This window comes from Calidris pugnax, unplaced genomic scaffold, assembly GCF_001431845.1.
Source record: "Calidris pugnax isolate Ruff unplaced genomic scaffold, ASM143184v1 scaffold180, whole genome shotgun sequence".
NCBI classification, from domain to species: Eukaryota; Metazoa; Chordata; class Aves; order Charadriiformes; family Scolopacidae; genus Calidris; species Calidris pugnax.
The window spans coordinates 2,128,765-2,154,600 of record NW_015090916.1 but is presented as its reverse complement, the minus strand read 5'-3'; the positions used below and the strand labels follow the sequence as shown (position 1 = coordinate 2,154,600).

General features: G+C 43.1%; 1 protein-coding gene across 4 annotated transcripts in view; it reads left to right on the top strand.

Moving 5' to 3' along the window:
- Positions 1-25,836, top strand: part of DIXDC1 (DIX domain containing 1) — a 42,465-nt gene continuing 16,629 nt past the window's right edge. The window contains exons 1-6 of one of the 4 annotated variants that reach the window (XM_014949624.1): positions 1-62; positions 1,142-1,262; positions 16,762-16,891; positions 17,773-17,898; positions 19,646-19,895; positions 21,080-21,187. In XM_014949624.1, coding sequence (XP_014805110.1) covers positions 1,206-1,262; positions 16,762-16,891; positions 17,773-17,898; positions 19,646-19,895; positions 21,080-21,187 — 671 coding nt within the window. In that variant the 5' untranslated portion in view covers positions 1-62; positions 1,142-1,205. Of the gene's footprint in view, positions 63-1,141; positions 1,263-5,113; positions 5,353-16,761; positions 16,892-17,772; positions 17,899-19,645; positions 19,896-21,079; positions 21,188-23,382; positions 24,597-25,836 lie in introns of those variants that run through there. The other 3 variants (XM_014949623.1, XM_014949622.1, XM_014949625.1) reach the window with 3 other exon arrangements.

Below are 25,836 nucleotides of genomic sequence, written 5' to 3'. Positions count from 1 at the left end.
CGGAGACGCGTCGCGACCGGTCCCGGGCCGGGCCTGCACCCTCCCGCCCGCGCCGGGATCAGGTAGGGCGGCAGGGCGCGGGGACCCACACCACCCCACATCACCCGATGGGGACCCTGGTTTTCCCTCTGCCACCCCCTCCCCAGGGGCTCCTCAGCCCCCGGCATGCCCCTGCTCCTTGGGATGGTGGCCTGTTCCCGGTACCCCAAGTCCCCCACCCCAAGACCCCCCCTGCTCCTAGGGAACCCCATGCTGCAACCCCCCCTTGGCCAATCCCTCTTCCAGAGACATCTGGGGCCACACAGACCCTCTGAGGCCCCGGGCCTCGGGGTCTCCCTGCCCGCTCCCTCCCAGCCCTGCTTTGCAGAATAAGCCAAAGTACTTCCACCCTGAGCAGATTCAGCAACCCGCCTTGGTTCTGCCTCCGTCTCCCATCCTGTCCTACCCCTAACGTTTGGTCCCTAGAGATGTCCCAGGATGACATGACCAAGATAACAGTGACCATCTGCCTAAGGGTTATTCTCCTGCCCACCTTTACGTGATTATTGAAAACAGGGATTCCTATTGTCATTCAGTCTTTCTCAAGGAATCTTACCATTATCCATTCTGTTGGCTCTTCCAAACTCCCCCACTTTTCCCTTCACCAGAGTTGACTCTGGACTTCCAAAGGAAAACTAAAGATAGATTACCAGAAAATTCCTAAATATATTCCTTCCAGTATTTGGAAGTTACCTAGAATTATTTATGAATCTTTGCTGTCTGGGCCAAATGCACTGAATCAAGTAATACTCCAAATATTTGACACTAGGGACCAGTACAGCTTTGGCTGGCATATTTGACTTCAGTTGAACTTGGATTCTTCCTCCACAAACGGGAAGAGATAATTAAATCCTATGTGCAGTGTAAGCCAATGTAATTGGGAATCTTTTTCACATGTGTTTCAGGGGAATTCTGTCCACCATACATACTTTTCATGTAAATTTCCCTAAGCCCTTAGGTAAACTTTCTGCAGGCACTGAAAGACGGTGACAACTTTTGTCCTTTGTTTTAGTTATATTCAGACATTTCATTAGTAAGCCTGTTCTCTCTCTAAGAAAATTGTTTCCTTTTTTTCCTTAATACGTTTCTTTCTCCCCCTCAGGCTTCAAGGGGGAAGGAGTGCTGGTGCTTTCCCCTTGGTACTGAGCTGAGCTGTGGCATCCAGCATGGGAACTCTGATGGACATGGTGCCCCAACACACATCACAGCCTGCTGCATCCTCTGTGAGTTTCTGGGAGTCCTTTCTGTGTCTGACCTCTGTTTTGCATGCTTCATGGGGAGGTTGGGAAGGGAAGCACAAAGGTGTTATTTACATTAAGCAGCTCTTTTTGCTAGCAGTCATGGCCTCACAAACCTCACGGCCTTTGTTTCTGAATCAGCCTCACTTGCTTTTATTTCCCCAGCCAAAATTTCATTACCAGAGGTGAACTGTGGCTGTTGATCTTTCTAAGAGAAACAAGCAGAGAATATTGATAAAATGCCTTAAAATCCTTGAATGTAAGTCTTGAAGGAAGGCTTATGTGTTGACACTGGTGGTGCTGCTGTGACAGGACGACAGTCTCATCACAACAACAGGAAACGGGCTTTGTAACAGGGCTTTGTCATGCACCTTGCCCGGAATTCAACGGGGTCAAGTACGAGGGTTAGGGTTATGCTGAAACTGGCCAGGAGAGGGCAATGTCACCAACCAAACCGCCATCCTACATGTCTGTTTTGAAGGTCAGTCACACACGAACAGTTGATGGGGACATCCCTTTCATATCGTTGCCCCCTGCCCTTCATTTTGGAATCATCTTCAGGGAGAATTATGAAGCACTAGTTTTAGTGGGAGGCTGTTTTGTTTGCTTCTTGTAAAGATAACATTCAGAGACATCTATTACGATGTTATAAAACTGAAAGAAAAATAGGATTCCTGCTACGAGAAGCTTGAAACTTACGAGCGAAACACAAAGCTGGGAAAACAGGCATTTAACTTTAAAAGGTATTTTCAGCACACACATACACCCAAGATGCATTTTTGTTACCACAATAAACAGAAGAATGGCTCAGCATACTCTGCCTCTCAGTCTAGCCATCAGAAGTGGCCTAGTTTCTATTCTCTGACATACTGTCAAAGCAAAGCAGTTCTGTTTCAATGATGAGAACCCCCATGTAGAAGTAAACATTTGATGACAAAATCTCTGATGGAAAACATACTGCAAGCTGGCCTGTACCTGAACCTGGCACGTATAATGAGGACACTTGCCTTTCGCTGGGTTGTTTTTCTAGTAGGTAGAAGCTCTGTAGCAGGCATATGAGACTGAAAGTGACCACCTGAATTTTGGACTTCAGTCCCAGCTTTTCTTGGTTGATCCAAAAGGCAGGCAGGGTAGGGCATCTGGCTTGACTAGTCTCTTCAATCCAAACCAACTTTTTCCCAGTTCTGCCAACATGTTTATCTGAGATAGTATTTCTGCATTTCTCAGGGATGACACTAGTGTACATACTATGGGTGACACATCTGGCTTTAGGTCTTCTGATTTGTGGCAGGAAATCAGGGTATAGGGAGTAGCAGTGAGAAACACTTCTCAGTACAATTAACTACGTAATTGTGGGTTTTTTTCATTTGCAGTACTTAGTTGGCCTAGGAGAAATTGCCCTTCTCTGGACCACATTTGACTATTTTATCTGTTATATATATATAGATCCATCACTATGTTTCTGAAAGGAAGTCCAGGGCTCTGTGTGGTTTATATGCAAAGCCAGCTGCTCAATCGATGTAGCTGACAGCCCCCTCACTATCACGCTGTGTAACGCATCCTGCTATGCAATAGCATAGGGAACACACTGTGATTGAAGGATGTGTTATGTATCTCATATGACCACTAAGCTGTAAACGGGAATGGTGCCACGGAGAGCTTGTGCAGAGGCCTGGGAAATGGGTTGAGTTCAGATGATCAAATAGCCATGTTCCACTTCTGAACAAAGCCAGTCTGCATCCCTGACAGACTAGACACGCCTGCCAAGACTTAACATACAAGCTCTATGGACAAATGCAGGTTGCACTGCAAGCAGTGACTTAATAGCAGTCTCTGTATCCTGCTGTTGCCCAGTGTGTTATAGTCCTTACAGGGTGGAGCACAAATGCTAAAAGTGCTTTACTGTTGCCTATCTCTAATGAAACAGGACACCTACTAAATGCCACTGAGGTGGGCTGTGATAAACAAACTGGTGGTCTCAGTGTATCATCTTACCATGATTTAAACCGTATATTTTACGTTTAAATCCTGCTTGTGTTTTGTATTTCTATGCTGTTTGAACATAGTACCTCTTTATTTGTATTTATTTTTTTAATCCTGTAAATTTGGGTTATGTTGCCAATATAAAGTCTGTGACTAGGGTCTGCTTACATTTAGCTTCTCTGCTTCTCAAAGGACAAGGGTAAATATCTAGAATTTGCAGGGATTATGAGCATAAAATATTTAATCTGCTATCACATTCATAAAACAAATTATAAAAACAATCCGAGAACACCTAACAGCCATCTGCAACCTCTCTGTGCATTACAGTGCATATGATCTTACTTCATCTGTTGTTTTTTTTGTTCCAGAAATGACCTCAGCATCCTTACCTGTTAATATTAGAAGTTTTCTATTAAATGTATGTTTACTATGTAGCAGTGAAAAACAGATAATAAATGTAACTTTTTTTTTTAGATTATTAGCCAAGAATAGCATTATAAAGTCCGAAGAAAAGGCTTAGAGTGTGTTTTGTGGTGGTTGTTTTTTTAAAATTAGGTCACTTTCTGTTTGATGGGGAAAGCACTCAGTTTTGCTATGAAATGTTATTGAAATTGCAAGGGCGTAAGCTACTTAATTGCATCACAAAAAATGGGGATAAATATTTATCGCTGTCTATTTAATGGCATTTTGAGTCTCAAAAGTAAACTGGATCAAGGCATTAACCACCAGCATTGCCAGCTTACAAGATTTTATGCAAAGCCTCACAGCGATCTGTTGTTTTGCTTAGCAGATGTGATATTCCAAATAATGCAAACATAAAAATCTCAATTCCCACTGAATTATGAAAAGTGAGGCAATCATGGATAAATAATTTAAAATTTAAGTCATAGAGGTGTGGGGACTGACTCGCTTTTTAGTTACTTGAGTTGGTTACAGAGGGAAATATACCTGTGGCTTGTCTTTCTGTATTTTAGCTGCATCTCCATATGTGACAGGGTAAAATATTTAACTTAATATGCAATTGCCTTTTCTTCCAGATGCTTAAACACCTAGACAGAAAAACATGTTTGTTTTTAAATGTGTCTCCCACTTAGAAATACGTGGCCAGATATTTTAAAATCTGAAGGCACAGTCTGGTATCACTGGGCAGTATGGCAGTGCTGCTCTGTGGACTGGCAGCCAGAGCCCCTGGCAGAAGGTGTCTTCATCCTCTCTGAGAGATTTTCCTTTTTTTTTTTTTTTCCCCTGGGCATCTCCTGGAAGGTGAAATTAAGTTTGAGAGATTGCCTGGAGATATTTGATACTTGTTTTTGGAATGAATGCAGTTATTATTGATTTAGAAAATTTGCTGGAGATTGTACTGAATTCTAGTTTGAAAGCTTTCTGTCTTTTTTCTTCTTTCGACTTCATTGCCTGGACAGCTAGAGCAGGCCGAGTACTATGCAAATGTTACGAGCTGTTTTGCGGTCTGGTTTGCAGCTTCCTGCCTCTATCAGATTGCTGACAATGCTGCTGTTTCTTTGGGGCTGCAGAATGATTGCTGAGGGTTAAAGCTGGCAGCTCTTACAGTCCTTCCTTTTGGTTTTCTAGCTAAGCAAGGCGTCTGCTATTTGCCGTTCTTTGACTCTCTCCCTGCCCCCATGCCATACAGGGCTTGCTGTGTTTGGTGGGTTTAAAAATCTCTTTGACGCAGCAGGTTTTGTGTGAGTACGACTGCTGGAAATGGGTTTCAGATGTTGCCCCAACTCAGTCCTGGGCCTGCATCTTGTAAGCTGAAGCGTTTCTATAGGAACGTATGACATCTCTCCCGCTACTCCCCCAGCAGCTCCCTCTCGAGCATGCCCAGTGCAAGCCTTGACTTTGGCTCAACTATCTGTGTGCAGTAACGGGCTGCACATATGGGACTATGAATGCGGTTCCTGATGAGCTCCAACTCTTTGTCTTTGCGAGGAGGAGGAAGAGATCGTGCCCAGAGCTGGAGGATCTGCCCTGTGTCCTCTGAAACACTCACCCATCCGTGGGCTCGTGGAGAATGCTTGCTTGTTTGGCCAGAGGGAATTTACTGGATATTCTTCAGGAAGGATTCACAGAGGTAAATGCATGTCCCGAGTCTCACGCAGACCTTTCTGGGGCAAGACGCATGCTTTTGTGCAACATCTCTCAGGAATTGTTATGTTTTCCTGTGCTTTGGGGAACAGAGAAGGAGAAAAATGAGTGAGATTTCAGGGTGGGAGAGCTGCTTGCTAACAGAAGGGCATACTGGGCAGCTCAGCCAGGGGTCTGCAAATCAGCGTAATTTTTTGAAGAGTTTGTGACTGGTTTGCAGCTGGTGCTTTTAGCTCGGAGTTTTTATTCTTTTTGCAGCACTTTAGTGTTGTACTATTAAATAATACAAACTGCAGAAAGGGTGGGGAGCACAGGATATTTTATAGAATTGACTCCTGAGTAAATGAAGTCTCAATATCTGAAGGCTGTTGGAAAGCCTGGAAGTCTGCTTTGCGGACACATTTCTTGGGAGAGGCTGACAAAGGGCAGACTGGAATTTTTTTTTTCCTCATCTTGTTCTGTATGTTGAATCTCTAGGGGACTTAGATTTATCTTGGTCAGGAAAATACGATTTTAAAAGTGTTCTTTTTTGATTTATTCTTCTGTCAGGGAGACAAATAAATCATAAAGAAGGAGTGAGAAGTACCAAGAAATTCCAGAGATGAGAATCCTGTAACTGCACGGGGAGTGCGGATGGCTGTCAGCTTCCCTCTAGGGTGCACAAAAAAAATAGTTCTGTTGGACTCTATGGACTCAGTACAAAATGCCTGGGCAGCCACTGCCTGTCTGGGCATCGTGTAGACCATGCTGGCATGTAATTTTCTCTCTGTAAGCTGAAAATGAAGGAAAATTGTGGGGGCTTGTGCTGAAACCAAACAGTAGCTGGCTATTTGCTTTCTCATCTGGTGGCAAGGATAGTCTCTTGGTGTGTTTTATTCTTTCTTAGAGTGCATAGCTTATTTTTGTTTGTGTTTAGTGGTTCCTCATCTTTGCAAAGCTCAGCCCCCACCTGACTGTTCTGCCCCCATACTCCATTCTTCATAGAAAAGGAACACCCCTCCTGGGCTTAACAGCACCCATCATCACAGGGAAAACAAACTGGGTATGAAACTTGAGCCTCACAGCTTCACGCCAGCCACAGGTCTCCTTTGATTGCTCCGCCTAACTGTCTAAATGCTCCATCCCCTCCTCCACGGCGTATTCAGTCTCATTTTTAGCTAGCAAAGGTATTGCTTTAGCTCAAGCTTACACTTATGTGCTCGAGGGCAGCAGATCCTTCTCCGGCATAAGCTAATAGTATCCTGTATATACTAAAAATATAATTAATAATGGGAGCAAAGAGCAGTTTTACATTCAGTGCTAGCCCCACCCTGACTGACTGGTTTTACCCACAGGCTGCTCAGCTGTGGAAAAAGGTCCCTCTCCCACCATAAAAACAGATTCACTGTCATGTCTCACTCTTGGGATCTCTTTGCCACATCACACAGTTCACATTATAGCAAATGTAAATTAAAATCACTTTTGCAAGTGCAGAACCTTCAGTACAGAGAGGTTAAGTGACTTGCCACGGACATGCATCACATCAAAAACACAATTGGAAATGAGAGAGAAACCTTGTAATTCCATGCTTTCTGTTTTGATCCACCAACTGTACTTCCTCCCCTATCTCTTTGTACCTTAGGTGCTTATTAATAGAAGTCCCTGAATGTGAGTGTCCCAAGGTGTCTGATCCCAACACAGCACCGTGATCTTAGAAGGCTGGAAGTGGCTGGCTACTAAACCTACTGTTCGGGTATAAAAACAGATTCAACATAAAAAGTCGGACTGAATTTAACACTGGCAGTGAATTGCAGTATTGCAGGAATTGCCTTGCTGATTCCACGTCTGTTCTTTTGATAGGGCATCTTTTCTGGACAGGTAGCTCTTTTGGTGACTAGATACCTTGAAATACAAGGAGGTAGTTTCCAAATCTGTGCATTACAAGTAAGTATGTTGCTAGCAAGCTCCTTGGTGTATGTGCAGAGCTCAGCTGCAACCCTACACACACTTGGGACCTAGAGGCCAGGAATAGTTCCAGTTTCTCTGGAAGATTGTGTGTCTATATCTTGTGCCCTTGGTCAATAATCCATGCCTGGAAAGCTATCCACAAAGCCAAGATGCTACAGTTTCTTTTGTTCCTCTGCATTCGCTTCCCTCTCTGTCCATCCTGAGGGGAGCGGAGATGGAGAATGCAGCAGTGTTGTCCTTTCTGCAGGTAATGCCTGTTTTGCTTCACAGATCATCTGTTAGATTGATGTTTTCTCCATGATGAACATAATCACAGATTGGTAAAGGGGCCCTGTAAATTGCAAGTGCAGGCAGTGTATTTCCCTTCCCTTTCAGAGTCCCTGCCCAAAATATGTTGTGGACAGTGTCAGCTGTAGACATCTAAAGCATGATGACTTTTTGTTTGAATGTTGAAATGCAGCAAACTCCCCTGTGGGCATCACGCAGCTCCTGTCCCTTTCTCATTAATGGACTATCCTGCCTTGAAGGTGTTCCCTGCTGTTTATTGAGACTTACCCTGCTCTGAGGCAGCTAAATAATTCAATCCCACAGCTGGATAGTGGCATGGGAATGAGTGACTGCTAAAAGCAGTAGTTTATAATGCAAGGAAACCATACAGGGCAGGGTCTTCTCTGTGGTGACCCTGTCCATGTGGCCTCAGCTTGTTCTCTCTCCGCAAAGAAATGCAGTTTATTTGAGATACGTGCTCACACTTGTGTCAGTTCTTCTAAACAGATGGGGCACACAGAACTGTGTCAGAAATGGGCCTGACAGCTCCAAGACATTAATGTGTATGTATCTTAACAATAATGTACCTTCTCTTTTTCAAGTTAGAAGATCATTTCCTCTGGCAATCTTAATTATGTAGTTGTTTGTGTGCAATGAGTCATTTGAAATTGCTATTTTTTCCCTCTGAGATTACATTGAACAACAGGCCTGGGATTGGCTCTTCTCCAGAGAGTCAAACGGCAGTGAATTTTTAGGAGCACAAGCAGAGGTTGTTTTGAAATCAGGGTCTCCTAACAGCAGCAAGGCTACCTCATAAGGCTCTGTCTACATGGAGAAATACCTACATATTTTGCTATGTGAGAACAGCTACTCCCCAGTGATCTGCACTCAGGAACTGGTGGAGTTCAGGTAGGGCTCTGTTTTCTCTCCCTAGTAAGCTGCTCATTGTCTGCCCCCTCACCAAGTGCTTCATGTAGTATTTTCCCTTGAGTAGTGGGTTCTTAGCTGAGTAGCATCTGCAGTAGGTGTTTCATGATTTCCCACACATACAGTCTTTTTCCCTCACTCTTCAAGGGTTGCTCTATCTGTTCGTAAACTTGAGGTGATTTGAATCCTTGCTGTGGTAAATGGCCTGGGTTTGATTTTGGTTTGCTTTTCTGGTTGATGTAATTTTCTGGCAATATAGACTTACTACTGTCTTGTTCTGGCATCCGCTCTCTTCCCCTTGGTGTAACATGCATGATCTGTGATAAAAATGCCTCTGCTACAATGATCTTAGCAGAAGAAACTTGCACTCGCCCTCTCCTTGCAATGAGTGCTATTTATAGCTAATAGGATTCACTATGAAGAGAGCTGTTTTGGCTCCTGTCTCCCTTGTCCAGTTCAGCCCATTGGAACCAGCCCATAACTAAGTGCTCCCTGTAGTACTGAATCCCAGAGAGCCTGGGTCACACTAAATACAAGAAGCATCTCTTTAGAGATGCTGCTGTTTTCTACATAGTAGGGCCAAGACTTACTTCACAACAGCTTTGTTTGGGTATGAGTCCTCTAGTATTTTACATCCGCTCTACACTGTTAAAGCCACAGGATAATCAGGCACACTTGTTTAAGGCTTGGCCAGAGTGACAAAGGCTGGGATCTGAAGAACTGCCTGAACCTTGCCAGGTTGCCTGTCAGGTCTGCAAGGGACTGGGCAGCTGCTGTATTGTAATTCTGCTAAGCCTCAAGTACAGATAGCAGAAAACACAGCTGGGGCTTCCCACACCTGGATTTACATGAAGATGTAGTTTAGCAGAGAATTGCATCCTCTAGCAGGAATTTTTTAAGAATTTTTCCCAAAGCTCTCGTGCCTGGACAGCAATAGAACGATCAGCAAGGGAAGGATGTATTTGCTGTTATGTAGAATTATGGGTTGAGCAGTTAGGATTCAATCCCTGCCTGAGGTTCACTGTATCTCTAAGCCAGGCTATTACTTGGTTGCATAGCAGTGGCCGTCCTTTGGCATGGTGTATTACAGTGTATTTGCCTGATAACAGTCATTGTTATCAAAGCATTTTACAAGGAACATAAAAATTAGTACAGCTGCTTTATAGCTAGAAACTGAGGCACACAGAGGTAAAGTGGGCTGTCAAATTCACAGCAAGTCATTGGCAGACTGAGGAACAGAATCAGTGTCCTAAACGTGCCTTTAGTGCCCTTCATCCTGGACCAAGCAATCACACTGGCTGTCCCTTCCCCTTTTCTTCATACGAAAGGTTCTTGCCTGCAAAAAGCACTGTTCAGTCATACTGTGTGCTCAGTCTCTTCACAAAGCTGCTTTTCCCTGTCTGTACAGGGCTAGTGACTGCATTCTGCTAAATAAGGAACAATGCTCCTTTTCTTTCCTGTAGCATCAGGGAATGTCTCAGTGCAACTTGTTTTGACAGACCTTAGACTTTGTTTGGGTGTAGTGGAACCATTTGATAATTCAGGGTGAATCATGCGCTCCAAAGTACTGGCAGTTTATAGTAAAAGATCTCTTGTGGCTCAGCTTTTTGCTTATATGCTTGCATAGAAACACTGCCTGTGCGAGAAAGGGGCCTCAAAATACCAGATTGGGGAAAATGCAGAGGCACTAAAACATCTTCCAAAAGTGCCAGAAATGATCCCTAAAGAAGCAGCCTGGCTTCGAATGGCAGTAACCATTTGGGGTGTGGATGTCTGACTGTTGATTCAAAGGACTGCATCCTAGCAAGGTTAATTTTACATGACTTTCTATCCAGTAGACTTCCAGAGTAGTTGCTGACTGCAATTTGTTTAAGGAACAGATACCATCTTCATATTTCTGAACATAAGAAGGGTGCATAGAACTGCCACTGTGGATGTGGAAGGTATAGTGAGTGATCCCAGGACTTTTATGAACAGATTGGAGTTAAAGGACATATAGGTAGAAAACAGATGAATTGCAGGGAGAATATTTGCATGTGGTATTATGAAAGTGACAGGCAAAATTACTGTTTGAAGAAAGCACAATTAGATGCCACTCACAAAAATACCCCTATCTGGCAGATGGATGGCCCAAGTGAGATCACTGTCTGACAGCAAGGATATATCTTGGCAAAAGGTCAATAGAAGGAAAATGCTTCTTATATTAAAAGGCATCAGGCTTTTGTTTTGAACAAATTAAATAACTCCTTGGTTCTACAGAGATAAAAAGCTGTCAAATATGCATTTCTTACCATTTGCCCACCTAGGCCTAGTTTCCTCAAGGTTAGTTATTGCTGGGTTGCAACAAAATACAGAGCATAACTGTCTTTCAGATATGAGTGGTGCTGCTGGCTTCACAAGCTGTTTAAAGAGATCTTATATTTGCATCTACTAAGCTCTTCCAAAAGGATTCTGAAATGCAACACTAAATTAATAAAATACCAGTATATGTAGGCCCAGGTAAGAATTATTCATTCTGTACTGAAAGTTGTATGTCTCTGGAGTGGAGTATGGCAGCTATTGGCTATGCAACAAGAAGTAAAGATCAAAATGCTAGAAAGAACTTAGGGTGTTTGAATAAAATTGGGCCTTGCTGTTTAACACTTAAGCTCCTCCTGTTAATGGGTAAAGGACTGTGCAAGATGTGGAAAACTGCAATGAAAAATTACATGTCCTGATGGATAGCTGGGCACTCTGGAAATTTTTGCTATTGTTTGCTTTCAGGCAACACGTGAAATATACCTTCAGCTCTAAACGTCATCCTTCACAGACCTTCCGCCACTTGAGTTGGCATCTGAAAGTCTGACAGTAAGCTGCTTTCTTAGTAGACCACACGCTTGTTCCCCTCCCAGTAACCAAGTGGTAGTTTAGCTGGGATGCCATAGGCAGTTGACATTTCAACCCAGCAGTACAGTCAGGATTTGAGCAAAACCTGCTGCTCTTCTGCCTGTGAATCACATTTAAGGAGCAATTCTGAGAAAAAAAAAAATCTTCAGCTGGCTTTGAGAGCAGAGAGAAACATTTTCTTTGCTTCTGAGTTTTTATTTTCTGCTTTTTTCTTAAACAAAAATCAAACTGGAGGAACAATGGATGGAAAATTACAGTTTCCATCTAATTAAGGTAATGTCAGAAAGCTTAGAAATTATACAAGGCCTTAAATATTACATCCTGATGCAATTAGGCTAGCATTTGAGCTTTGCTGTTGCAGATATTTGGTTCAGTGCTCTGAACAGACAGGACACTCAATGGCTTTCATCCTGGCACCAACCTCATAGCATGAGGGCTATTATTGTTGACCTTGTTAGACCTGGTGCTTGGGCAATGTCCATAGGGTATAAAGGAAGAACAGAGTAAAGATTATGAGAAACATTATTCTTCAAGGCTGATTCCCTAAATCCAACAATAAGGATAGATTCAAATTCATCAAATGAGTACAGAAAAGTAAGTCTCTTCTAGAAGCAGAGAGTGCCATGGGAATCTCCAGTAACGCAATAGCAAGGAGGTCATGCTCTCTGAAGGCATCTGCCTGGTAAAGAACGATTTTGTCCAAGAATGAAGATTTGGCCAACTTCAAAACGTGCAATACTCTAATCTCAGAGGAGGTGAAAATTAACTTCATACAATGTAATTTAGATGGCACTGATAATAAAAGACAGCAGCACATCAAGGTATTGTGACCTACCTATATTTATTTTCAGGCTGACTGGACTGATTGATGGTTGAGAGGGGAGAAACGTGAGCCCTAGGCAGCAGGTGGTGAATTGCACTGGTTAAATGAGAATAGCAAGGCCACCTACAACTCGCAGGAGATTTGCAACAGAGCTGCTGCTTTTCTTCCACCTGTGGAAAATACTGGATAATGACACCTAATTGTAATTATCAGTAAGGGATTACAGCTGCTGAGGAAAAAAAAAAAAAAAAAAGTGCTGACCCTGGAAGGACGCTTTCCTCCTGCATGTCATTAGCTGTCAATTGAAAGCACAAAGATAAATGCTTCTGACCTCCATTGTTGCTTTCCTATAGCCAGTATGTCTGAGGTACTTCTTCAGGATATGTGCTGAATAAGTTATCCAAAGTAAAATTGTGCTCTGAGATGCATTGTGCTTACTGAAGCGCTAACTTGTAATTTGCCAGTGGAAGTGCCTGCAAGTTGGGAAATTCCTTACAACTGCAGGTGGTCCCTAGTGCTTTGCTTTACAAATTTTCTCCTGTCCTGCAAAGTCTTTTAGGGCTTCCAGGGTGACTTGGATATAAACACCCTACAATGATCTGCCTAGGACCTGAAGCAGTCTGGCTCCAACTACCTTCAGGTAAGGGAGCTATTCTTCCAATTGCAAGGTAAAGGTAAACCTGGCCTTTTTTTGGAACACAAAGCTGTGTTAACATAAATAGGATTAAGCTTAACTCCACCATAATCCTAATAACATGTGCTCTGCACAGTAAATCTTAGCCTAGGCTGATATGTTTCTCCTCTGAAAATCCCGGTTTAGAAAGAAATATTGATGTGGGAGTAGAACAGTGTGAGCCACATCAAGTCTAAGATTCGGCTAAACAGAAGTTCAGATTAAAATGTAAGGAGAAGTGGAAAATTCCTGAGTGGTCAGTGGTTGAAGGAAGAATTATTCTGCTAATTATTCTGTTATTATGAAGGAAGAGGGTAAGCTAGATAGAACAATAGCTGTTCCCTCTCTGATTGTTCTTGGATATAGCTGTCAGCTATACCAGGTTATAAACCAACAAGGGGAATCTCCAGGGTTTTGTTTAATCTTATGATGTTTGGAGGTTCTGTAGGAAGCTGTAATAGCATAGTTACAGCATCACAGGAATTGGTGTAATAGGTCCCACAGGATCTTTCCCCTCAATGAGAAAGACAAAAGCTAAACAAGAGGAGTGTAAGAATTTGAGCAACTGTCAGAGCAGGGAAGCTGAGCAGGTCTGGGGGACTAGTGGGTCCAGCCTCCTAGACACAAAGGCTTGTTCTTCATCCTTAACTCATTCTGGGTTGTGTTCTGTTTGCTCTACCTCTGGGATTAGTACCTCCTTTTGCTAATTATTTAGAAGGCACAAAATGTAATGTCCTACGCTGTAGGACATTGAGCCTGTAGCCACAAATGGTGATGGAGCATCTGTTTTTGATGTATTTCTGTGGACAAATGACAAACATAGGCTAGGGAGTATTTTTGTGGAGTGGAGTAGGTTGTGTACAGCTGCTGTGCTTGTGGAAGAATACGTTTCTAGCAAATCTTTGTTTTCTCTGTGCTGGAAGATGATACCTGGAGTACCTTCCAGAACAGATGACATGAACGATGTCCATCCAAGTAGGTTGTATTGCTGTGGTACTACTCAGGGCTGTTCTGTTGTAAATTGAGATAGTTGTCTTGGGTTTTGAAACAAATGGAATTCTGAGGGAGTATCAGAAGAGTTTTACTTCTTTAATGGGTCTCATTCATTAAACCGAATCTGTGGCTGTGGATCAAGGCTTGTGCTTGTGTTGGAGGTGTTGGGTTTTAAGGTATGGCCCACAATGTCCTTGTTGCTGCCAGTCCATGCCAGCTGGTGGGGAAGCCACAGAGATTGGTGAAGCAAAGCATTTTTGACTCACTAACTTAAAAATTGCTGTTGCGATTTCTGCTGAGCTGCTTGGCAGTTTTGTCCCTTCATACATTTAACATCACTTCGCCATTTTTAGGTCACTAAACTTTTATATCTGTTATTTTCTTAGTAAGTTCAGTCACTGCTCACCTTAGTTCCAGAAGTGACGGTTTACTCCCTGGGATTTTCGCTTTGCAGCAATCCAAGTGTCTTGCTAAAGTCATTAGATCTTTTAGATTTTGGCTACAAAATCGGGAAATGTTGATCAGTCCAACTGTCTGAACTTCTGCTGGAAAATCTTATGCTTTAATGGGGGAGGAGGGAAAAGCAAAAACAACCAACCAAAGTCGGTCTGCTAATGAAACTTAAGTTTGCAATGTTACAGCAGCTACTGGTAAGAAATTACTTTGTAATGGTGACATCCATATTCTATTGTCTCAAAATCCTCCTTTTATTAATAATTTTTAAAATGTAAATACACTGGGATTAATTTTTTTTCTAATAACAACAACGCCAACCTTCTCATGCTTTTAAGAGGTAGAGACTAAAAGTTTGCTAAAAATGCTTTCTTACAAATGCATGAAGAATGTTCAGTGGAAAGAAATATAAAGCAAATTGCTTAGTGAAAGGGTCTTTTTTTTTTTTCTTTTGAGTAGAAACAGAAGTGTCTGAATGGAAGAACTGTATAGACTGTAAAAATTGCATTTTTTCTGTAGGCTGGAGAAATAAGATGCCCTTATGGAATTAGTACAATATAACAGCTTAGAACTTTATAAAATTATTTGAAAAATGACAAAAAATTAGTAAACACAACTGTGATAAAATTATTTCTCTAAATTACATAGGCTTCAGATGCAGTTTTCATACTGCAACCCTATTGGTACTTCTTTACTTACGAATCTAGATATTTCTGTAATTATGCTGCTTTACTATAAACAAACCTGCCTCTTTTCTCTGGTACTTGTTTGAATAAATTAAAGATTTATTGAATCTGTGTAACAGAAGGCTTGTAGTCTCTCTGGCTCTGGGGTTAGAGTGTTGTGAGACTGAACCTCAGTACCCCCATGATCAATTAAAATAAAATTGCAGGAGGTGGGGGTGCTTTTTGCTGCTCGCAACAGTTATTACTGCTGAAAAGTCAATACAGGATCATCAACTTGTGCAAGAGAGAGAGAAAGTCAAGGCTTGTCGATTCTCTGCTGTGCCCAGTCACTTTAAGTAGAAAATAAAGACCTCAGAAATTGGGCAGGCAAAACTGACATGCATCATTGCTGTTAGAGCCAAGGAAGAGCATGCAGATCCAATCCACATGACAGGCCAAGTCTGCTCCAGCAAGCATGTATCAGATCTGCCACTTCTGCTGCTTTTTTTTTTTTTTCCAAAAGCCATCAGGCAGTCTCCCAAGCTCATCTCCTCTGTTCTGCTCTCCAGCTCTCTGCTGAGTGAGCGGAACTGATTGAATACAGGTCCAGTCACCTTTCTGAACCAGCAGACCGAACTATGGCGTGATTAAAGTTGGATTTCCTATGTCAGGGTGATTAGGAGTGAAGCCGTGATCAGATTGTGACTTTGATGAGCTGTAAAAGCATAAATTCTGTCATTGCTAAGATAATATGGAATGGAGACTTAAAACCTGCCACATTGGCACAATAATGGGAAGCTTAGTGAAAAGGGAGGTAATCCCATAAATGGATAAGTTTGTTTACCCTCCATGTACTACACCAGCCCTGCCCAAAGGGATTTCAGTGTTACTAGAGCTCCTACTAGCCGTGCAAGTGCTACTGAGAGGGGAATGGAAGGGGAAAAGTCATGTGAATCTGCTCTTTGCCTTTGTCACTTAAGCCAGATGGGTCCTCACACTGACCAGAAGCCGGAGTTTCAGTTTCCTTGGTTTTACCCTTGTGGGTATGCGGCTATATGAGCACTATCCAGTATGACCTGTGGGAAAGGCAGTGCTCCTCACTCTCAGGTCTTGCAGGCATTAAGTGCTGTGGCAAGTCAGCTTCCACATGTACAGAAATAGAAATTGGGCCATTAGAAATGCTGACAGAGCTCTAAGGAAATGGGGGGAGGGGGCTGTTGCATGAACTGTTACAAATGAGCCATGCTGGGAGCGTTAAGGAGGGAGGCTGTTGTCTCTTCCACAAAATCTGTCCTGGTTGTTTCTTTCGGTAGATGGCATAGTTTAATGGGAAATAACACAGGGTTTCTTGCTTCTGTATTGTGGGTTTTCCACTTTCTTGGTATGTGGAAGCAAATAGTGTGGTTGGGACACTAAATGCTGAAGTGAGCCAATTCTGGCACCAAAAATGAGGGGATGACAGCATTGGTTTGTTACCAACCTAGATTAAATGTAATGTAAAGCTCTCTTCTCAGCTGTGCCTAGATCATGAGTCCTGTCCTGCTGCCTGCTTGCTCTTCCTGTTCTGGCATGGAGTGAGCTGCACCACAGTGTGCCGTGATGTCAGTTAGTGCTCAGCAGGCTTTGGGATAAGACCATTGGTGTTTGTTTTCAAGGGCAAAAGATAATGAGATCTGTAAAGATGAAAGAGAAAAGTGAGAGCGCTATGCAACTTCTCCCTGAAATGGCAATAATGTCAAATGTTTTGTTTTCTATTTTCAGCAACAGCTACAGGCATACGTGGCCTGGGTGAATTCCCAGCTGAAGAAGAAGCCAACAATAAAGCCAGTCCAAGACCTGAGACGAGATCTCCGAGATGGAGTCATTCTTGCTTTGCTCATTGAGATTGTAGGTCAGTAATGCCATATGGCACTATTTTTCATCTTGCAGTTTTAGATCTTCTGTAGAAGAGGCTGGCCTTGGCTCTGACATCTGTCAGGCATACTGGCAGATGTTAATGACAAACATCAGAGCTTGTAGGGGGGAAGGAGTGACTTTAAAAGAAAATAATCATAAAGCAAATCATAAATGCAATTCTATTAAAGTCCTTATATTCTAGCAGACAGTTAAAAAAACGGCGCTAAAAATCTGTCAGGGATCACCCCACCATATCACACCCACCCATAAACCAATAATCTTAGGAAGTAGAGCATGCCCTGAATAGCCATGTCTACATGTTTCTTAAATACCTCCAGGGATGGTGACTCCACCACCTCCCTGGGCAGACTGTTCCAGGGCCTGACCACCCTCTCAGTAAAGTAATTCTTCCTAATATCTAATCTAAACCTCCCCTGCTGCAACTTCAGACCATTTCCTCTGCTCCTGTCATTATTCACTTGGGAGAAGAGGCCAGCCCCCACCTCTCTACACCCTCCTTTCATGAAGTTGTAGAGGGCAATGAGGTCTCCCCTCAGCCTCCTCTTCTCCAAACTAAACATGCCCAGTTCCCTCAGCCTCTCCTTGTAGGACTTGTTCTCTAGACCCCTCACTAGCTTGGTGCCTCTCCTCTGGACACGCTCCAGCACTTCAATGTCTTTCCTGTAGTGAGGGGGCCAAAACTGAACACAGTACTCAAGGTGAGGTCTCACCAGTGCCCAGTACAGGGGCACGATGACTTCTGTACTCTTGCAGTACCCAGACAAGAGATGAGATCAGGCCCTGTCCCCATAGCAACTCCTGTGACAGCATCAAGCTGTTCAGTTCTTCTCTAATAAAGTTTTTTTCACTCTTTAGCTGGTGAGAAGTTGGATGGCGTTCAGTTCAACCCCACCAGCCAGCAGGAGATGAGGGAAAATGTGGAGAAAGTCTTACAGTTTGTGGCATCAAAAAAGATCCGCATGCATCAGACATCAGCAAAAGGTATGTGCCCCTGACAGTCACCACAGATGATTCTATCTGCTGAAGGCCTGTCTCTGTTTTATATCAAACACATAATGTATTGGTTTGTGGGAGAGTTTGGTTTTTTCTTCTGTGGTTTAGTAACAGGTTTTGGGTTGAATGATACTGCGTTTTTGACTGCTTTTGGTAGCAGCAGAGTGTAGAGAAATGAACGTGCCTTTTCTCATGCTACTGAGCAGTGAGAAGATCAAATAATGGTGTGATGAGGAATATAAACCCAGAATCTTTCATTAAAAGGCCATATAAACCTGCTACTGTGAAATGAGACATGAGAAAAACGTTTTTGGTTTGCTGGAAGCCTGTGATACTGTTTCACGTGGCCTGTAAATGGGGAGGAGACCCAATATGAAAAATCATGTGTCTATAAGCAGGGTTTAGTCATATATCACAAGGATGGCTGGGGAGGGGGTGGGAGATATGTGTAGATCTATAGGTTAGAGGACATGCCTTGATCCTTACTGTTTGCTGACTGTACTGGGAGGGTACACAGTTCTGATTGTGGCCCTTCAGATGAGAAAGAGGTGAAGAATGCTGAGATGGATTATGCCTGACCCTTGTTAGCAGAAGCGTACAAGCTGTTGGTTTGTAGGCCTTGGTGAAAGGTTTAGAACTTAAATAAAGAATAATGAGTACTGTTCCCATAGTACTGCTCCTGGCAGGTTGGTGGCTGTACTGTTTCTTTCAGTAATGTTGCAAGTTGTGTTATGAGCTCATGACTATAGAAATGATAGCAATATTGATAAAAGTCTTATACAAGCAAAGGTATCAGCCTGGATATGCAATGAAATGATGTCTTGTGGTCATAGGATAGGATACAGGCACACAATTCTGGGACACAAGCTCCGGAGCTCTGGTTATAGTTCTGACATTGACTCTACCTAGAACTTCAAGTGGTTCACACAAATTTTTGGCTCCGTGTTCTCCATGAATGATGTGGAGGTAACAGTCACTGGCTTATTTGGGTTCTTTCTAATTTTTCAGATACCAAAGCAAGTAATAACCAGTCTTCATGCTTCCAGCACTTATGACTTCTTTTTTTGTAGTCTGTCCCTGATATTTGGAAACCCTATTCCTCTTATTTTGATGGACTTTGAGTATCTCAGTTGACTAAACTGTTTTGAGAAACCCTAGTCTGAAAGGATGGCTGATCTTTGCAGTGAACTTGAGATCGATGTGTTTGAGCAAGTTTGTAGGCTGGGGAAATGTCTAGTATGAGATTATTAAAACTGACTAGTTAGTAGTTGCAAGATGCTACAAACACTTCATGGTACGGGACACTGTTGCTAAAGAAATGCATTGCTGTTCTCTGGTATTTAGTATTTAAAAAAAAAATAATCCAAATTCCATGTGCGAATTGAAGTGACTGCTAATACAGTGGCAGTCTTCAGTATTAGCTGTACTTTTCCAGTGAGCATTTACTAATTGTCATGTGCTGTCACGTAAGCTACTGGCTTGTTAGCTGGAAATAGCCATCGAGGGAAAGCTCCGGTCTGTTCAAAGCATTTGAACTTGTCACCTGCAGGTGGCAGTCAGTTTGCTCTGTACAAAGCAAGCAGAGCTAAGCTGTAGTGCTGTCTTTTTTTGTATAGTCCTCGTTTTGTGGCATGGTCCCACTGGGTTTAATTATATTCACGCTTGTTGGTCACATACAACTCTGGTGGGACTTCATGTTAATGGCATCGTCCTTGGCTTTATTTGCATTTGGCAGATATTGTTGATGGGAACTTGAAATCTATCATGAGGTTGATCCTGGCCTTAGCTGCTCATTTCAAACCAGGCTCCGGGAGAGCAGTGAATCATAGCCCTGCTGGCACGGTGGGGAAGAGCTTGTCAGCATCGTCTGCCAGTCACAGGCCTCGATCAGCTGCTGCAGTGGCCCAAGGGGCAGTGGCCGCTCTAGCGGATGTTCGTCAAGATGTCTTGCAATCCGGACGGGATGTTTTCCGGCACAGACAAAGGTATTGAGTTTTTCCTGGTCATGTGAGGTCAGACTATCATAGCGGATGGACACAATTGCTATTAAAATAGATGCTTCTCTATCCTGACAATGTCTGGTGTGAGGTAGCTCTCCTGTTGTGCAAACAAATAGAGACAAAATACTGCTCTCTTACTGAAACTGAAGTAGATAGTGACCTAACAAAGGGGAGTACTGACTGAGCATGGCTGCTTAATGATGAAGACTGCAGGTATTCCAGGTTCTTTTCAGATTTAACAGCAAAATAACTGAGAGATCTCTATCTCGCTGGAAAAGAACAGTTCTTCTGGCTAAGCCAGATAGAACTCTGTTGCCTCTTTTTCCCCATTTCATGCGGAGCACAGTGCTCTTTCTTGATGCTGTTTACCTGGAGACATCTTCATTTCAAGTGAAGAAAAAGTACTGATAACAGATCCAGGAGCAGTTCCAGAATTGAGGCATTGAGCCTGCTGTACAAGGCTATACATTCTGTCTTCTGCTTTGCTGTTCACCCCAATGTTATGCTTAGTGCTACATAGGCAGATGTAGCATGTTGTGTGCTGTTAATCAGCTGATGCAGCCTACCATGTAAGCAGAGGAGTTCTGGTGATAATGAAGGAAAATGACCTGTGTATAGAAGGAATGTGTAATTCTGAAAAGCACATTTAACGCTTGCAAAAGGTGCTATGTGGATTATAATAATATTAGTAATGACATTTAAATGCAAGCCAGATGGTCATCTATTGAGGGTTTAATTTATACAACTGAAGGTCATTTGCCCATATTATATTGGCTCAAGGGAGTACCCATGAAGGAGTTTGGAAATGAGGCTGAAATGATATATTTTGTTAAAAAACTAAATGTTAAAGGTTTCTCCTGCAAAGACTTTGGGCCAGGAGTTTTTCAGAGAAGCTAGTCCTTGTGCCATTCTGTTCTTTTCCTTGCCTTTCCAGAGCTTTTGTAGTTTTCTAGTCACAGAATTAGGGATGAATTTAAAAGGGGAGGGCTGTTTGCCTGTGTTTCTCTCACACCAAGAAGATGGGATGGAGCTCCCTCATAGGAGAATTTTCTTAATTGTTGGTTTTCTAGCTGTCTCTTCTTTCATTAGCTTTCCTACCCTCCTTCTTGAGACAAGGATTTCTGCTCTATCAGGTGAGGCTTCCCTCATTCTATGATTATCATCTCCAGAAATAGCAGCATGGATGAGGAGATTGAAAATCCCTACTGGAGTGTCCGGGCACTGGTGCAGCAGTATGAAGGGCAACAGAACATGCCATTGGAGTCCCACTCTTCCAGGTAAGGAACTTTATTGCCAAGATGTGTCACCTCATGGTCCTTTGTCTGACATTCCCTAGAGTGCCCTTATCTCTGTGATCTTGCTAGCTCTGATAGAAAAGATTCTCAGTGTATAGTCTCCTGCCTGATCTGGAGAATGAAGCCTCAGGAACCAACATGAAGCAGTGGTTTACCGCCATTTCTCCCACAGAGAAAATCGATCTTATTAATGATGATGTGATTGCATAGATAAGAGGTCAGAACTTCTGAGTAACACTTGTCTAAAGCTCTGGAGTGTCTCTCAGTGAGACCAGGGGAATAGAATTATGAAAGACACAGCTAAAGATTTTACTGGGAACCTGAATGTACAGGTGGAGCCTTTTGAGGGAGTGCTGACAAGAGGAATGCTGAAATGGAGTTTGTGGCGTGCTTCACAGGAAGAAAGGGCCAGAGTAGCTAGGGTGCAAAGGATGAATATTTCAGAGCTGATAGAAAACATGTGGAGGAAAGGAATTTAAACCAACAAACCTCACACCATGCAGAGACATGGCAGTGAGAGGGCATGTGGATTTGAACAGCAGTGACAGGAACACACCAGTCTTTAATCCAGATATATGGTCCTGGGGGGATCTGCAGCTGTGTCTTCATTACCATTATGGCCTCATCCATTATCTTTAATTGTCTCTAGATTTACTGTTATCTAATTTACCCTTCTATCCCCCAGACTTTCACCTTCAATCTAAAGTGCAGCATTTCAATATTTTAATGAAAAATCTTCCGGATACTGCTGTGAAGCCTGAAAGTCAGAGTTCAGTGTGGTTTCCACTGGAGGTGACTTTCTCCTTTGAAGTAGGACTTGAATCCTGAGAATTATGTGCTCTGTGTTACAAACAGCCTTAGCCTTGTTTGGGGTTCTTGACTGCACAAGTTAAGCAAGGTCAAGCTGGTGCAAATGGAGGCTTTCTAAGGAAATGGAAGCTGTAGAAGACAGGATTGGTTAGAATGACAGCATATATTCCATTTCCAATAGGAGGTGCCACAACTTGCAGCTGTAAACCTGAGCAGCACGTGCCAGTTACAACACATTACACTGGTGCCTTACAAGCTCTCCATACTACTCTTTGCTTTTGGGCAGAAATCAAAACTCTTGCCCCACTTTACTCGAGCAGTGGAGGGGAGAAGGAAGTCACTTGGCTGTGTTGTTTGTTTTCATGGATACAGGAGAGACAGCATAGCTGAAGGGGCTTTTGAAGAAAAACGAGGGGGACCCGATTCTGTATGGATACATTCATAGTAAAGGACAGCCTTTCCTTTTTTCCCCAGAGAACAAGAAACTAGCTTGTAGACAAAGAACTGTGTAACTGAGTATATTACATCTCCCTCTGGTTATGATGCTTTGCTCCATTTAATCTTTGCTGGAACAGAATAAGAACAGAGCTGTATGGGCATAGATGCAGCTCTCTTTGATCCGCAGTTTCCAGTCCCCAGTGTAAGTCCCAGCTCTGCTTTGTTGTTTCCTTGTCCTGCCTGAGCTGCTCCCTGAGAGTGCCTCAGCTAGCTACCCACCAGCCCCACCCCTGTCCTCAATTTGTGCAGGAGTGAGGAGGTCCATTTTCCTGGGACAGATTGCCACTGACAGTTTCTCAGCAGGCAAGATGTCTCCACAGGATTTCACCGGCCACTTTTGATGCTCCGTAGTAAGAAGAGGCCTTTGTGTACCTGAGAGTTAAGGTTGCTTGGCCCAGCAGAGGAGAAAAAAATACAATAGTTTGTACTTATCCCCAACATTTGGTATATATCATTGTGAAGTCATGTTTATAAATACCGACATACACCTTTGGAAGAGTGTGGGAACTCCATGTGAGCCAGTATTGTACCATTGCCTCCACATGATGTCAGCAGAGTGTACTTTTGAAGCTGTCATTCCAGGGGAGATGTAAAAATTCTGGTCTTGGCAACAGGATTTCATGGCTAATGACTTAGTATTGGCTCTTGAACCGTGATCTCAGTAGGACAGAGAGTGAAATATGCTGCTCCCTCTGCTCATTCTTCGGTTTAAGGTAGCTGTAGTATTTTGTGTACTGTTCTACCCTATAATGGATTGTCAGGTAACTGCTCTTTGCTCATGTGGCTGTATTTTGGTGGCGAGTGAAAATTTCTCTGCATATCCTAAATAACCTTGTCTTGTATTTTGTTTTTTGCATAATGTTATGAGTTCTCTTACCATATGGTAATTGGAATATCATTGTTGATAAGACATAATATTGTGAGAATCTTTACATAAGTGTATGTACCAAAAGAAACGGAGCAATCAGACCTCCAGCTCCTGGGGATGTCTTCTGCTGACACCAGGCTTCATGATGAAAACAAGCTGCTTGTTTCTCTTTCCTTCCAGACAGAAATGTACTAGCTTAGTTATGAGAACTGGCTGGGAGAAACAAGCTACTTTTTTTATTAGTGAGAGATGTGGTTATTAACTGCAACACCCCCCTCCCCCCATCTAATTGTACTGCTGTAGTGCCTGTCCCAGGGCAGCATCCCCTGCCTAGCATCAGCTCATTTCTGCATTAACTCTTTAGTAAGAGAGCTCACAGCCTGAATAACACAATTCCCAGAGACAAAAGCTTTAATAAGCAAAGGCAATTGAAATGATTCATAGAAAATTTGCCAAAATCAGATGGATTCCCAGGCCACTGAGCCTCTCACCCATCCATCTCCCTTTCCCCTCCCCTTCCATCAGCCTTCCCTCCCCCTCTCTGAGCCAAGCATCTCAGAGAAAAGGCTCTGCCTTGCACAGGCTGTGTGACAGCAGGAGGGAGAGGGAGCTGGAGATAGCGAGGAAGAGGAAACAGTGCATAGGGCTGGGAAGTGCTGCATGCATTCTTCCGAGACCGCATCCACGCCTGGAAGAGGGAACCTACTGCTTGCAGGAACACCTTCTCTTGGCTGTTCATTGGCTTCTGCAGCAGGTGCTTGGAGTCTAAGAAGGGCAGAATGGGATGAAAAACACCGCTGAAAATCCAGAGCACAGTCCTTGTGATGAAAACAACTGGGTGCGCAGCTGACCAAAATGCAGCAGCAAGAGACAAATAACCCGAGAGAAAAACCAGCAAAAGCAAAACACAGGCTGCAGAATTCCCTGGCTCTGGAATCAAAATACGTGTGTGGGGGCTGCTGATCTGCCATCTGATGGTTTCTTGCAAAGACCCTGAGGTTTTTTTCTTGCTGGGAATCTTTCAGCTAACGTGAAGCGGACTGGCTTGCAAATATTTCTTCAGTAGTTTGACGAAAGCTGGCATCTTCTGCACTGAATTCTGAGCATGTGAAAGGACAAGGCATGTCTGTAACCAGAATCCTGAAGCTCCCTGGGAAACGGATTCTGTGAGGCGAAAGGTTAAAGTGGGATCATGGGAGGGAAGCAGGTCAAATGGTGAGCGATTGTTGCCGTTGTCATTTGAAACAGCAGGGATGGGGTGTTTCTTAAGATTATGAGAATTCAAATTTATCACTGGGGCTGTTGCCCTAAAGCCTTGACTGTGCAGGTATGGCAACTGTGAGACTCAGTGGAGGAAGAATATGGGTTAAGAAATCAACTGGTAAAAGGAATAAAGTGGAACAGTTTGCATCATAAATCTGTCTTAAATAGCTTTAATTTCCCGGCACTTATTTCTGCATGCTTTAATCGTGAATTGCTATGTACTTTAAAGAACAAATTACATTGGTTGATATTTCATACTCAAATGGGTTTAGTGACCAATACAAAAAACGTAGAAATGTTTCCAGCTTTAACTTTATGGCATTAATGTGTGAGGCAACCTGACCTGTACTACCTCTTCATCTGAGTGCATCTCAGTGGTGCTCTCACTGTTTGGCATGGTTTGAGAGGTTGTCACTGATGCCATGTGAACCCACTGGCCTCTTAAAAAAGGGGAACTGCCTGGAAAGGAGACTGTAGACACAGGAATGCCTAAGAAATTATCTGTAAAACTTTATATTGTGGAGACCTGTATTGACCACTTAACCCCACCCCCTGCTTGTATTTGCTTTGGGCTGTGGGTCCAGCACTGAGAGGAGTAGACTTTGGAAGAGAAGAATGTTATTTCCAGGCTCTGAATCCCCTGGTTTTTGTACTGCTCATTTTTCTTTCTAGTTCCCTGCTCTTGCCTATCCCTAAGTTTTACCCTCTTCTCACCCAACAGTTGCTAATGTTGTTTTTCTAGGACAGCTCTCATTCTTTCACCTTTTGCATGGATGAGAACCAGCAATGCACTCCTCAGTGGCCTTATCAGGATGATGGCACATTCAGAGTATCAGCTGAGAATATGCAGGGGCATTATCAAGTTCTCTTCCTAGATGGAAGTAAAATCCCTCTGAAGCCCAGAGGGGCTTCCTGTTTGTAGCTATGCTGTTTGAAAGATTCATCCTTTCCTCTGACCCTTATTGTATAATGCAAACCCAATAGTACTCTCTGGGCTCCCAAACAATTATTTTAATTTTATGCTCTGCACCCATTCAGCAACAAGCAGGAGGGGGCTTGTTTCAAGTGTCGTATACAAAATGTACCTAATCAGAGACTGCTTTAATGGAGTTAGCCTTCCTGAAGGTGAATCCTTGAGGAAACGCAGGTGGGCTGGACCCCTTTATCAGTCACAGTTACTCTATCAGAGGAG